Source organism: Sphaeramia orbicularis, chromosome 14 (assembly GCF_902148855.1).
Source record: "Sphaeramia orbicularis chromosome 14, fSphaOr1.1, whole genome shotgun sequence".
In the NCBI taxonomy this organism is placed as follows: Eukaryota; Metazoa; Chordata; class Actinopteri; order Kurtiformes; family Apogonidae; genus Sphaeramia; species Sphaeramia orbicularis.
In genome coordinates this window covers 20,107,697-20,122,334 of record NC_043970.1, presented here as the reverse complement: position 1 = coordinate 20,122,334, position 14,638 = coordinate 20,107,697, and the positions used below count along the sequence as shown (strand labels likewise).

Below are 14,638 nucleotides of genomic sequence, written 5' to 3'. Positions count from 1 at the left end.
ATAACAAATTGCAGTCAACTAGTTTCATGGGGACTTAAGGTTCTGGTGAAGTTTATAGTTATGGTTATTCTGAAGGTGAATTATGTGAGTGTTATGAGTTGGGAGCCGGTTGTTTAGTGACAGTACTTAACTCCTTTACAAGGGTTGCTGTTTCCTTGATTCATTATAACACCCATAATATACTGATTTCATTGGGTTCTATGTTTCAGAGATGCAACATTAGATCCCATTAACTTAGACATGCAACCAATGTCTGACTCCCACTCAAATACAGACTTCAACATAAACATTGACTATGACTGACTGGATTTTCTCTTCCAGGATGACTACATTCCTTATCCGAGGATCGAGGAGGTGGGTGAACTATAACAGAGTATAGTTTAATGCTTTCCGACTGATATCTGCCATTAAAATGCCAGTTCAATTCAGTGAAATTCCTTGGTATGACCCAATAAAATGGTATGAACAAATAAAAATGCAAAAAAAAAAAAAGCAAAACAGTACATCAAGAAAAATACTGATTACAAAAAATGTAAGGAAATGAATGGTAAAATCTAAGATGTCATATATGCACACTTTCATGACAAATCTTAGCTCAAATTTGATTAATAAAATGTAGGTTTAGTGAGTCAGATTTACAGATATTAAGCTGCACAACTGGAAGATGACATTCATAATTAAATTGTCATCAGTGTAGAATTTGTTGCTTTATATGCAGGTCTCCTTTAACCACCATGTTTCTACACAACCTCACAACAGACTTCTCCTTTTACATTACTGTCATTACTGTTACTATCCCTTTAACTAAATACTCCAGAAATGAACAAAGCATTACTGACTTCCATATTTTAATCATTCACTAAAGCAGATGGTGAGGCTAGTATTCACTAAATATCTTAAATGTGACTGTTTTCTGTTTTCTGTACTTGATGTTACTTGTTAAATATTGTGCAGGTGTTGCAGCGAGGCGGACCGTACCCTCAGGTCATCCTACCTGAGTTCGGAGGTTACTGGATTGAGGATCCTGAAGCTCCGCCTCCATCTGCTCCTCCGCCTTCCTCACAGGAAATAAAAGAGGAGGAGGAGGACAAAGATACAGCCCCAGGGGATTATGGGTATCATCTGGAGGAGATCAACGAGGCTGCACGGGCGTACAGGAAGCACTTCTTAGGCAGGGTGAGCCTCGGAGAAAATGGGGTGGGATGTTTTTTACCCTTTACCTGTGTTAGTTTGCCTGAAATTGCGCCAGTGTTGCCATAGTAATTTCAGAGAAAATGAGTTTTGACAGTTTCAGAAACTATATTGCATGAATCTTGAGTTAGGATGTTTTTTTAATCTACTTTTGTCCTTTTTTGTCTTATTCCATATTTTGTGTTGTTACCCTTTTCCCTGCATGGGTATTGAAATCAGGCTATCTATCCACACCTATAACTCAATATCAAGGTTATTATTGTTAATGAAAACTAATGAAATGATGAAAACTAGAATTGTAAAAACATTTTCGTTAACTGAAATAAATAAAAACTATAATTAAAAGACAAAATGATAACTAACTGAAACTGTACTGTGCACTTACAAAACTAAAACGTACAAAAATTATGGATAAAATTCCCTTCGTTTTCGTCTTTGTCAATGTCAGATTGATATGAAATCGATTTATTTCCCTTGAGCAATTTTAGCTGCTGCCACCACATAATATTTAACGGTGGTTTACAGTCGTCTTCTGGTCCCCACTCTACTTGGAAACATAGAGACTAAAGTTGGGAGAAAGCAGCAGAGTCCTGTCTGGGATTTATTTGAATACAACGGCAAAGAAGATAAAAGATATTAAAAAAAAATAAAACTAAACTAAAACTAAGCATTAAGAAAAAACAAAAACTAATAAAAACCTGCTCTAAAAAAATAATTAAACCTAATTGAATTCGAGAAAAAAAAGTCAAAACTACATAAAACTAAACTATAATGAAAAATCCATAACTATTATAACCTTGCTCAATATTTGTACTACATTGTAATAAATTTCTTTTACACAAGATATGTTTTTTCCCGCATCTTAATGTTCTTGATGGAAGACGATCCAGATCTTGGAGGCAAAGGATTCTTACCTTAAAATATCACACATACTGTCTGCTGCATAACAATATCTATCAACATGACCAGTTGTTGCTGATATGGAGGTTGACCCAGACCTGAGAGCATATTTTCATTGTACTTCTAAATGTGACATGTTTGATGGGTGTTACAGACTTTAGGTTACACTCATTGTCCGTTCCATTTCACATCTGTCCTGTTCGTCCTCAGTCTGATAATAGAACTGACAGTATCAACACTGAAATCACATCCCATTCTCCTCAAGTAGCATCAAAATTATTGATGGCGAAATTAACCTGAGGATCAATGTTAGACTTTTTTTTTTGGTCCAGGCTCTGGAGGTTTTTTGGAGAGGATTCACAACGTAGTGGAATTATTCAGCATGGTCAATATGATCAGAGGGCTGACCTCTGAGTGTGTACCCTCTGATTGTCTAGATTTCTTCTTGTTTGGACTTACATCATTTTTGTCTAAATGCATCTTTTACAGTGGTTTGTCACATTGCATATTCCTTGTTAACCTTCAATATAGTAAATTTAACATTTATGTCTCATGTCTGTCAGGAGCATTTAAACTTCTCTTGCTCGGCGAGCAGTTTGGGAAACCTGCTGTTATCTGTGAGACATGAGGAGGACAAAGAGCATGAGCACCTTCACGTCATCATCAGGTAAACACCTCCATGAAAACAACAGGTAAACGTTACTTAAAGGGATCGTATTTTGCTTTTTTTAAATGGAATTATGCATTTTAAAACATTTCCCTGTGGTCTACATAAACTGTAAATGATATGTTTGGGTCTGAATTCCTCATTAATTCAACTCCACAGATCCATCTTCTGAGTAATGACACCAGAAAGGTGGTTTTGAGCGCTGGCCCTTTAAATGCAAATGAGCCACTTCACATCCCACCCCCTCCAGGTTGTTGACTGCGCTGCTCTGTCCTGTTTCTCCGTACTCAGAGAAATGTTCGTCGGAAGTCTTGACCTCATGTGCAAATGTCGTGACATAGCTAGTTATAGACGTAACAAATTAAGAAGGAATTAAAACAGGTTGTAGAAATCCACTCGATTTTTTCCAAAATAAACATAAAGATAGCTTTGCAGCACCTGGAGGGTTCAAATTCAACCTTTTTGAACTATTAGGGTCCAAATACACAAATAAATGTACCAAAGACTAATAAAAGTGGGTTTAGCAAAATGTGACCCCTTTAACTGCATAGTGACTGCTCCAGCCACTTGTCATTTTACTGCATAATGCATTTATTGCATATGTCACTTAAACCAAATAACTCATCTTTTACCAATACCTCATCTGTTGACTTCACTGTTGCACCTTTATTGTCTGTTTATTGTCTCCTCAACCCCCTGCTGTTTATAGTTATATTCTATGTTTATAGTTATATTGTGTTTATAATTCTATTCTATTCTATTTTTTGTATTTTTTTTCTATGTTCATTTTGCACCATGGGACCTTGGAGTTTTGTAATATTAGTTTTCTGTATGCGATGCACATATGGTAAAACTGACAATGAAGCAGACTTTTTGACTTAAAGGTAGCCCTGATTTTTTTTTTAATCAAACACCCATGTTTTAACAAAACAGCTCCAAAGTCGGATCTTTTTATAGATTAAATGAGTTCTGCACTGTTTTCTCTAGAGAATGTGAAAAGTAACGATGGTTTTTAGACTCAGTTACTGTTTTCTCAGAGACGAGTGCTTCATTCTATTTTGTTGAGATGACACATGCGACCCAGTTTGACAAGGATGCTCAGGATGTGTGTGTGTGTGTTTTTTTTGTTTTTTTTTTTATCATTTTCAGTGGAGCATAGATGAGTAAGATCAGTCAGGCTAAACATACGCAGACAAAACTGTAGATGAATTCTTCTGTTTTTAGTCTCAGGTCGTGTTTTATCTGGTCATTGGATTTTCAAGGTCAAGAAGTTTTTTGCCATTTTGTTCAAAATCATTATTAAAAGCTTGTTTTGTCATCTGTGAGACTGACGTGGTCATACAGTTTGGTGAAATGTATTTTTTCCTCTGGAAGGTTCTTGATCTTGAATTATGAGCTATTAACTATGAACTATTTTTACTCTGTATTGTTTGTGTGTTGAGCAAGAGCCCTCTAAGAAAAAAACAAAAAGTCCTCCAGGGTAAAAATAGTTCATAGCACTTGTGCACATACTCGAACAGGGGCTTTCACATCCACTTTGTTTGATCCAGACTCATGGACTTTTTGTGTGATCTGAGCCAAATGAACAGGTGTGAAACCACCCCCGGACCATGTTGTGGACGAAACAGCAGATCTGTGGTCTGACTAAAAGAGATCTCAGATCAGATCAAACAACAAACAGAGCTACCAACACACCGGTACCACACTGGTCTGTCAGAAATCTGTGTTAAGTCAGCCGGACACAGGTAGTGAAAGCAAAACTCTCCAAACAAATGCCACCAATGTAAAACAAAAACATGAAAAACACCTACAGAAGTACTGACTTCAGAAGTATGTGGCTCATGAACTATTCCCAGACCTGCTGAATGACTCATTAGCAGCAGAATTAGGGGTTAACCCTTTCATGCAGGACATGACTGCAGTGGACAGTTACTCAGTGTTTAACCCTTTCATACATAGTGGTCACTACAGTGGACAGCTATTCTACAGCTGTTCTATTGTATATTCATGGGTTTTGTTGTTTTATTTGCATATCAGCCAACACAGTGGACGCTTATGCACCATCTCATACACTGACATTCACACAATTACTGTAACTTTGCTGTTCTTGATAAAACTGATCTGCAGTAACATGTTTGAGTGTAAATCAATTGCTACTTGTTTTTAGACTGTAATTAACAGTTTTCTTAAACAAAAAGTGTTTTTTTTTTTTTATGCATATTATCTCCCTGAAGTGAGTAATAAGTAGTATTAGAGTATGCTAAAATGTGAGAAAACATCACATTAGCCGCATTAAAAATGTTTTTATTTAATAGTTTTCACACAGTATATAACTTTCTGTTATTGTTTTAAATGTCCAGTTGAGTGGACATTTTTGTAACTCCAATTACAAATTTTCAATCACACTGTTTTATTCATGCCTAAAGAGGAATAAAAACACTCAGGAAAAAAAAATCTTGACTAAGGTTCTCAAAATTCATGCATCAAAGGGTTAATTAGTATTATATTATTTGCAGTAATGGCTCCAACTCATAACTGTTGTTTTATTGTGTTTTCTAATATTTGTTACACTCACTTTACTATAAATTCTGCTGTGACACTTGAATTTCCCCACTGTGGGATAAATACCGTCTTATCTTACCCTGATATGTTGTTTAATGTATAATAATCTACAGCAAGGGTGTCAAACTTATTTTAGCTCAGGTACCACGTTCAGCCCAATGTGATCTGACATGAGCCGGACCAGTAAAATAATAACAGAAAAATATAGAAATAATGTCAACTTCAAACTTATTTCTATGTTTTAGAGTGAAAAAAGTAACATTACATTGTGGAAAATATTTACATCTACAAAATATCCCTTAAAAAATGTGAATGACATGAACAACTATGAACAAACTGAGATTTATTATTAAAAATAAGTACAATTTTAACCATATTATGTCAGTGGATCTACAAACACACAGAATATTGGTAAAATTACACATTTTTCTTAGGACATTTTAGGTTTTTCATATTTGTTCCGGGTATTCACATTTTTTGTGAGAGGATAGTTTGTGAATGTAAACATTTTAATGCAATTCACAACTGTGGAATGACATAATGGACACTATTCGTAAAACCCCTACACTCCCCAGAGACTTGAGACAAACTGGAACAACATGACTGGTCTATGCGTCCTTTGGCCCATGTTAGAGAGATGGTCCCAGTGGCCTTGATTTGGTTGATTTTATCCTTTGTACCCTCACCTCACAGAGCTACATGAATCCCTATTTAGTTGTAATTTACTTTTTCTCTTTATTTATTTTTCTCTCTTATTTTATTTTATTTTATTTTTTTCTATGCACTTTGTACAGATATCTAAATTGATATGTAAGTCAAAGCACTGGCCTCTTTTTTTTGTTTGTTGAAAAACCACTAAAAGTTTAAGTCAAAAACAAAAAAAAACATTTTCATGCAATTTTACTTTTTATTTTTTACACTAAAACAAAGAGAAAAGTTGAGAGTTTTCAGTATTTAAAGGATATTATGATAATATTTTTCTGATCTGGTGTGAGATGGAATTGGGTTGAATGTGGAACCTGAAGTAAAAATATTAATATCTTAAATGTTATTTCTACATTTTACAAATCCATCCCACGGGACGGATAGGACCCTTCGGTGGGCCAGTTTTGTCCATATGTTTGACAACCGTGATTTACAGTATCTAATAAACTATAGTGTAGGGAATAGTTTGTTGACAGGTTAATCTTTCTGGTTGGTGTCTGTTTTGTCTCAGTGGCTGAAGTTTCCCAGATTCATGACATTCACCACAGTGGACAGTTACATTTAACACTGAAATAGTATGTTTTCTTAAAGCAATGACATATTCTCTTTGTGGAAAGAGCTTTATGGATGTGTTTATGCTTAACAAATGAATACCATTACATGTTAAACTGCTAATGCATGGAATCCACGCTGGATAAACTATTGGCAGAAAGAAATAAGATATTGTAGAAATGTAACTGGATATGTCTTATGTCAAAAATACCATCAGTTTATTCATGCATGACAGGGTTAAATATTGTTTTATTGAGCTGTGACGTCGTGTCTCTGCTGTCCCTCAGGTCTCGAGTGAAGACCGTCTACCACAGACTGTCTCTGTCTGATCTGCCTGAAATCCCCAGCGTACCAGAACTGGCCAAGGTACGTCCACGTCTGAGCCCCAGGTTCACAGATGTGGGTGATTTGAGTGGACTTTCTGTGTTTTCTTTTCATGTTGATATTGTTTTCTCTGCAGCTGCTGTGTGATGAAGCAGCAGGTCTACGTTTCAGCCCCGTCCTCTACCCGAAGGTGAGCTCTGCACCTGAACGTAACCCAGATCTACCACAGGACAAACAGCCTTTAGAAGACCTGTCTGCTTTTAGAAAAACCAGAAAAATCATGTGTTGTTCTTAATTCTTAAATTTTAATCTTTATAAAATTGTCATCATCTGACCAAGTTTGATGCTGCATTACACTAGAAGCTGCTAAACTGATGGCGTGTGTTTTTTCACTCTGATTATTGTAAACACAAACTCATCACTGTGTTTTATGTGAGTATGAGCTGGATGGACAGATGTTTTTACACTGACACACTGGTATTCTTTTTTTCATAAATGTATTTTAGGCTCGCTTCCAACATATTTAGTGGTCTACATCTGTGGGAATGACTTCAATTATTATAGTCTTCAGTCCCAGGATCTGTTACCTATGTGTTCCAAAAGTCAGAACAGAACTGGGAAAGAAAGTTTCTAAATGTTCTGCTCCCACTGCCTGGAACAACCTACAGAAGGAGATTAAACTGAAGGAACTGCTCTCTTTAAATACTTTCAAAGTCATTTTAAATGAATGGGAAAAGGATACATCTGGATGTAAATGAAACAAAACGAAACAAATTAAGACAAAAACAAAATAACATTTAAATGAACAGAATCTATCTTTAAGTACGTGCAAGTCTGAATTTTGCATGGCCGAAAAGGAGTAAGAAGAGGTATAAACTTGCTTTTAAATGCTTTTAAAGAACATTGTTGTAAGCTTTTCATACCTTTTAAATTATTAGTGATGTTCTATATGTACGTCTTTAGTCTGGTGTTTTATGTATAGTTTTAGTACTGAGTTTTACTGTGTTTTATGTACGTTTGTAGTGTGCCTGAACATCTGAAATTTCTGTTTTCTGTAATTTCTCCTACTTATGTCTTGGCCAGGACACTCTTGCAAAAGAGATTTTTAATCTCGAGTGATTTTTTTTCCTGGTTAAATCAAGGTTAATAAATAAAATAATAAAATAATGCACTTTGAAAATCTATCATATAGTGAAACTAAAGGAGCCAGGAAAATAAATCACACACTCCAGTTCTATCATCATTTCACTGGTTTCTTGTGTCATCAAGGATTGATTTTCACATTCTTTTGCTTGTTTATATCATCTTTATTTATGTGATACCTTCATGCATGTCTGAATACTTGATGAATTTTTCAAGAATTAAATGTTTGGTGCAACAACTTTCTGTTTTTATGCATCAAATTCATACCACAAACTAGACAAACAGCTCAAGACCTGTTTGTATGACCTGCTTCTTCTTTTCATAACAAATGCTTTTATTTTGATTTTTTTTAAATGCACATTAAGCTTGTTTTTATCTCTATTAACTTGTTTTAATTAACTGCGCTATTGTATTTATGTGTTTCAGTTTATTTCTTACTATGAAGTACACTGAGCTACATTTAATATGTCAAAGCTGCTGCATGAAGTCATTCTTCATTATTTATTATCATTTTTCAGGCGTCTCATTTGATTGTAAACTACGACGAACACGAGGTGAACAACACCTTCAAGTTTGGAGTCATTTATCAGCGATTTGGACAGGTATCACCTTTATATCACTTCAGTATAAGTATGAGGGGCTTCTTTCTGCTCCTTTTCGTTCATAATGTGGTCAATTTGTGGATTCTTTTTGATCTTTTGAATGAAATCAGTAAACTAAACTAAGTATAAGTACATGTTAACATGCATCTGGAGGCTGTTTTACTTGATCAGAAACCAAAACTACTGTGTAAATATGTGACCTGACCTGCATTAGTCTGAGGAGGAGCTGTGTACTTATTTTATTTTGTGCAGTTGAATTGTGTTGCTTTGTATTTTTGTCGATATCTTTCCTGCAGGTGTCTGAGGAGGAGCTGTTCCAGAACAACGAGGAGACTCCAGCCTTCACAGAGTTCCTTCAGCTGCTCGGAGACACAGTGGAGCTGCAGGACTTTAAAGGGTGAGTGGATCGGATTCGACCTCCGTTATGGTCTGAGGACTTTCAGGACTAACCAAACACCCCCCAATCCCCCTCCCTCTCTCCGCCTGGATCTGTTCAGGTTTCGTGGAGGTCTGGATGTGTCTCACGGTCAGACGGGGTCTCAGTCTGTCTACACGATCCACCGACAGCAGGAGGTCATGTTCCACGTCTCCACTAAACTGCCTTTCACTGAGGGAGATGCACAGCAGGTACAAAGCATGACTCACAATGTGGTTCAGCAACATATTACACAACAGAGTCCATACATGTATCTGCATGTACTTTTTGATGACTGCCTTGCAAATTTCATCACTGTTATGAGTTTTGAGGGGAATTATCACTACTCATTTTTCATCATTGTGTCTTCAAAACATCACAGCAAGTAGGGCTGTGTATTGGCAAGAATCTGGTGATACGATACAAATCACAATACTAGGATCACAATATGATATATCACGATATATTATGATACTGTTAAAAAAGGCAATTTTTTGTTTGTTTCTTTTTTTTAAATGATTATTTCCTTGAAGAATTGAATTACACCAGAAATCTGCACAAATACTAAACACATTTTTATTTGATCCCAACAGGATCTAATGGTATATCACCAAATGTTCCTGTGTTCAAACTGAAATTCTGTTTTACAGACATTACAGTTTCAGATCCTGTTCAAATGTTCATATTCTGTTCATTCAGAACGAACATCAGAACATTATTTTAGTTCAATCCCAACAAAGGATTTAACATTATTTAATAAAAGAGTGTTAAATAATAATAAATAAAATATAAACAAAAATCAACCTCCACAATATCTGCATTTGAATAAATACCTAAAAATATCGATACAGTACTTTCTAATATCAATACAGTATTGTGAAATGAAATATTGCGATATATTGCAGAACCGGTATTTTCTTACAGCCCTAACACCAAGGTTATAATAGTTTGTTATTATTCACTGTAGTTTAGTTTGATTTTGTTTTTACTTTTTTCTCTCTAATTTAGTTAGTTTTAATTAGTTTTTAGAGCAGGTTTGCTTGTTTTTATTAGTTTTCACTTTTTACCTCCGCCAAGGAATGGTGGAGGTTATGTTTTCATTGGGGTTTGTCTGTCTATCTGTCTGTCTGTTTGTCTGTTAGCATCATAACTCAAAAAGTTATGGATGGATTTGGATGAAATTTTCAGGAAATGTTGATACTGGCACAAGGAACAAATGATTAAATTTTGGTGGTGACTGGGGGGGGACTGATCTGCCTTGGCGGAGGTCTGCGTTCTCCGAGTTTTTTTCTAGTTTCCAAATGCTCAGTTTTAGTTTAGTTTTAGTATTAGTTTTAGTTTTTTCATATCTTTTATCTTCCTCGCCGTCATATTTAAATAAATCCCATACAGGACTCTGCTGCTTTCTCCCAACTTTAGTCTCCATGTTTCCAGGTAGAGTGGGGACGAGAAGAAGCCTAAACAACAAGTGACGGACCGTGAAGTGCCATATGGGGCCACCAGCTAAAAGTGTTCAAGCGAAATAAATCAATTTCATATCAATCCGACGTTGACAAAGTGGAAAACAAAGGGAATTTTACCCATAATTTTTACACGTTTTAGTTAGTTTTGTAAGCACACAATACAGTTTCAGTTAATTATCATTTTTTCTTTTTATTATAGTTTTTATTTATTTCAGCTAATGAAAAAAGTTTTTCAATTCTATTTTTTGTCATTTCATTAGTTTTCGATACGATAATAATCTTGCATCACACACAAGAACGGAACAACAATGTAACTGCATAAAAAAAAGAAAGATGCAAGTAAAAAGTGACATAAAAGATGTAAGATGAAAAAAAAAAACTATGCAGATGAAAGTGACTTAAGTGCGATGAAAAGAAAATCATGGAATAGATATAACAAGACAAAAATGACATAAAAGATGTCATAAGATTAAAAAAAAAAGTGAAAGATGCAACAAGACAAAAACAACATAATAGATGTGACAAAAGGAAAATGGTGGAAAAGAAAATGTAAATAAGGTTCTGAAAGGTGGAGAAAAGGACAACATATTTACTCCATTTGCTCAGGTCCTTGTTTGATGTTTGTTTGTGATGTAACATATTAACTCCGCCTCCCTCCAGCTCCAGAGGAAACGTCACATAGGAAATGACATCGTAGCGGTGGTGTTTCAGGAAGAGGCCACGCCCTTTGTCCCTGACATGATTGCCTCCAACTTCCTCCACGCGTTCATCCTGGTTCAGGTGGAGGAGCCCTGCAGCGACACCACCTCCTACAAGGTACAGCACAGGACAGTCATTGGTCGGTTTAGTGTCAGACTCTTTTTTTTTTTTCTTTTCCAACTTTATTGAAAACATTTGAGTATACAGTACAAAAATTTAAACAAACAAGATGTCAAAAGGGAAAAAGCATTTGAACATATAAATTTAAGAAAATAACGCATAGATTTAAAGATACAGAGTATAATATACAAATAATAGTATAAAAAAGTAAATAAAAAAATAAAAATAACAAATCTGACAAATGTAGATAAATAAGTGGAGCAGAGAGTTCAGTCAGCATTAAAGAATTGTTTGTAAATAGCCAAGGTGTTAGAGGTTTTTTTTATTATAAATAAATTCTAAAGATTTTATATAATTTTCAAATTCCAATAGGAAGATTTTAAAATTTGGGTGCATTTTAGTATATTTGTTTTTATGTATATGAAATTTAGTGTCAGGCTCTTTATTTTGTGGTTTGTGTTGCCAGTGACGCTGTTAACACTTTGATTGGCAGGTGTCCGTCACCGCCAGAGAGGACGTCCCTCCTTTTGGTCCGCCCCTCCCAAACCCAGCTGTGTTTAAGAAGGTGAGACTGACTGAATTGCTTTCTTTCTTTTATCCTTCCATCGTCTTTCTTTCTTCCTTTCCCTTCATTTTTCCTTTTTACTTTATTTCTATCCTTTCTTTTGTGCTTTATTCTTTCTTCCCTTCCTTTCTTCCTTCTTCTCCTCTCACTTGTGTTTCTTTTTTAATCTTCAGGGTCCAGAGTTCAGAGAGTTTCTTCTCACTAAACTCCTCAACGCAGAACTCGCCTGTTATAAAAGCGACCGCTTTGCCCGATTGGAGGTAAAAACCAAACACACACTGAGCAGTTTGTGGGACAGTTAGAGACACATGTGAGGTTCTTTTTTTTTTTTTTTTAGTTTAGTTTATTTCGAATATGCAACAAGGCAAAGTAATCTTACTTAGTCCTTAAAAATAAAACAGGTTGTAAGAAGTCATGGAAAAAAACAAAAACAAAAAACTTATACATATACAGGGTGGGGAAGCAAAATTTACAATATTTTGAGGCAGGGATTGAAAGACAGTGTATGACCAATTAGTTTATTGAAAGTTATGAGAATTTATTTGCCACAAGAAAATTGACATAATAGAAAATGTTTTTATTCTATGTGTCCTCCTTCTTTCTCAATAACTGCCTTCACACGCTTCCTGAAACTTGCGCAAGTGTTCCTCAAATATTCGGGTGACAACTTCTCCCATTCTTCTTTAACAGTATCTTCCAGACTTTCTCGTAATAGTTTTGCTCATAGTCATTCTCTTCTTTACATTATAAACAGTCTTTATGGACACTCCAACTATTTTTGAAATCTCCTTTGGTGTGACAAGTGCATTCAGCAAATCACACACTCTTTGACGTTTGCTTTCCTGATTACTCATATGGGCAAAAGTTTCTGAAAAGGTATGGATAATAGTGTTAGGTATGATTATGACATCAATATATGTTTGGTTTCAAAACAATTGACGTAGTGCCTGCTGAGAAAAAAACAACTAAATGTTCATTGTAAATTTTGCTTCCCCACCCTGTACATGACTTCATTTGCAAATTTGAAAAGGAGTGGGAGGAAGTATAACTTATTTAAAGGTGCGGGAGACTTTTGTGACCAATTTTTCATCAAATCTGTAAAACCTCAGTCATGTCCTCAGTATCACGAATCTGTAAGTCTTTCTGTGATTACTCACCTGAATCTCTTGCATTACAGTGAACAATTTCTGAGTGCCATCCACCATAAACAAACCATGTGTTTACATCCAGAGGCAGGAGGTAACTCGGGCATTCTCGGAATTTTGTCGTGACGTGTATTGTGGGAAAGGGAGGTTTGTTCGCGCAGCATTCACCTAAACAAACATGGTTGTTTATGGTGGATGGCACTAAGAAATTGTTCACCGTAATGCAAGAGATTCAGGTGAGTAATCACAGAATGACTTACAGATTCGTGATACTGAGGATATGACTGAGGTTTTACAGATCTGATGAAAAATTGGTCACGAAAGTCTCCCGCACCTTTAATCCCACCCCTTCCCTACACAACAGTCTAACACAACAGTTCTGGAAGTAAGTTCAGAAGTCCTTAATGTTCACACAAAACCTGTACACATTTTATCGTGTAGGATGGTATGGTATGTTCATCTTAAAGTAAGTGATACTTGAGTTGCAAAAGAATGAATTTGACCAACATAGCACCAAATTTTTTGCTTTGACTGACCTTCCTGCTCTTTAATTGGTAACTGCCGCTTCATCAAACTGAATCATGAAAATCACTATACAACCAACTCTAGTCTCTGGCATCATCTTATTCAGGCTGGTACAGATTTACGTTTTATTTTGACTTACTCAGATACAGTTCTGATGTCCAACACATACTGTGTGTCAAAAGCACAAATTGAAAATTTGTTTAGGTTAAGGTGGGACTCCAGAACTTTTTTTCATGGCTGACAGGTCTGAGGTGGAATCAGAATCAGTTCATTTGCCATTTCCAGAAAAATTGCATTGGAAAACGAGTTGCAAGAGCTCAGCATAAAAATACATAAAAGACAGTACAAAGTAAAAAACGATGAAAAATTACATGAGTTAGAGTAATAAAAACACAGGTGCCCCCGTAGATCAACCGACACTCACTTGGACAAAGTGCATGAATATAAAGTGTGTTATTTATACACAAATACAAAAATAAAACATACACCATACATTGTTAAGTATGTGATATGGGGTTGTTCTCCGTGTTACATGTGTTTGATATTTAACCCATAAAGACCCAGTGCTATGTTTGTGGTAGTTCCCAAATGAAATTTTCTCTTAATTTAACCTCTCTTAAATTTTTTATCACTGTTTATTTTGATATTATCCACTGTATTTTGTATTTTTGCATTATAAATCTTGTATTTTCCTATATTTAATTCACTGATCATATAGATGTTCATTAAAGCTCAGAGTAAATTCAAAGGTTATTATATCAGAAACAGAAAATTGAAAAAAAAAAAAGTGACTTTTTCAGCAAAATATATCATTAACTGAATATAAACCAAGTGTCTCCATCCACTGTCACTGGTCAAAATCCATGGGTTTTACTGGTGAATCAATGTTGTAGATGATGGTGTTTCCATGTTCACTATGGAGCCTCTGAACGTCCAAATGGGTCATATCTGATGACCATGAAAAGATGATGAACTGCATTTAACACCAATTATTTACATGGATTGATAGGATTAGTGGATCAACAGGTATTGAACAGTTTAGATCAGTAGATGCTTTTGG

The 14,638-nt window shown here is 35.4% G+C and overlaps 1 protein-coding gene across 5 annotated transcripts in view; it reads left to right on the top strand.

Moving 5' to 3' along the window:
* Positions 1-14,638, top strand: part of LOC115432884 (rap1 GTPase-activating protein 2-like) — a 66,634-nt gene that overhangs the window by 46,643 nt on the left and 5,353 nt on the right. For all 5 annotated transcript variants that reach the window (XM_030153958.1, XM_030153957.1, XM_030153956.1 and 2 more), the window contains 11 exons: positions 322-354; positions 955-1,176; positions 2,655-2,758; positions 6,865-6,943; positions 7,038-7,091; positions 8,563-8,646; positions 8,943-9,043; positions 9,144-9,273; positions 11,185-11,340; positions 11,837-11,908; positions 12,082-12,168. In XM_030153958.1, coding sequence (XP_030009818.1) covers positions 322-354; positions 955-1,176; positions 2,655-2,758; positions 6,865-6,943; positions 7,038-7,091; positions 8,563-8,646; positions 8,943-9,043; positions 9,144-9,273; positions 11,185-11,340; positions 11,837-11,908; positions 12,082-12,168 — 1,122 coding nt within the window. The remainder of the gene's footprint in view (positions 1-321; positions 355-954; positions 1,177-2,654; positions 2,759-6,864; positions 6,944-7,037; positions 7,092-8,562; positions 8,647-8,942; positions 9,044-9,143; positions 9,274-11,184; positions 11,341-11,836; positions 11,909-12,081; positions 12,169-14,638) is intronic.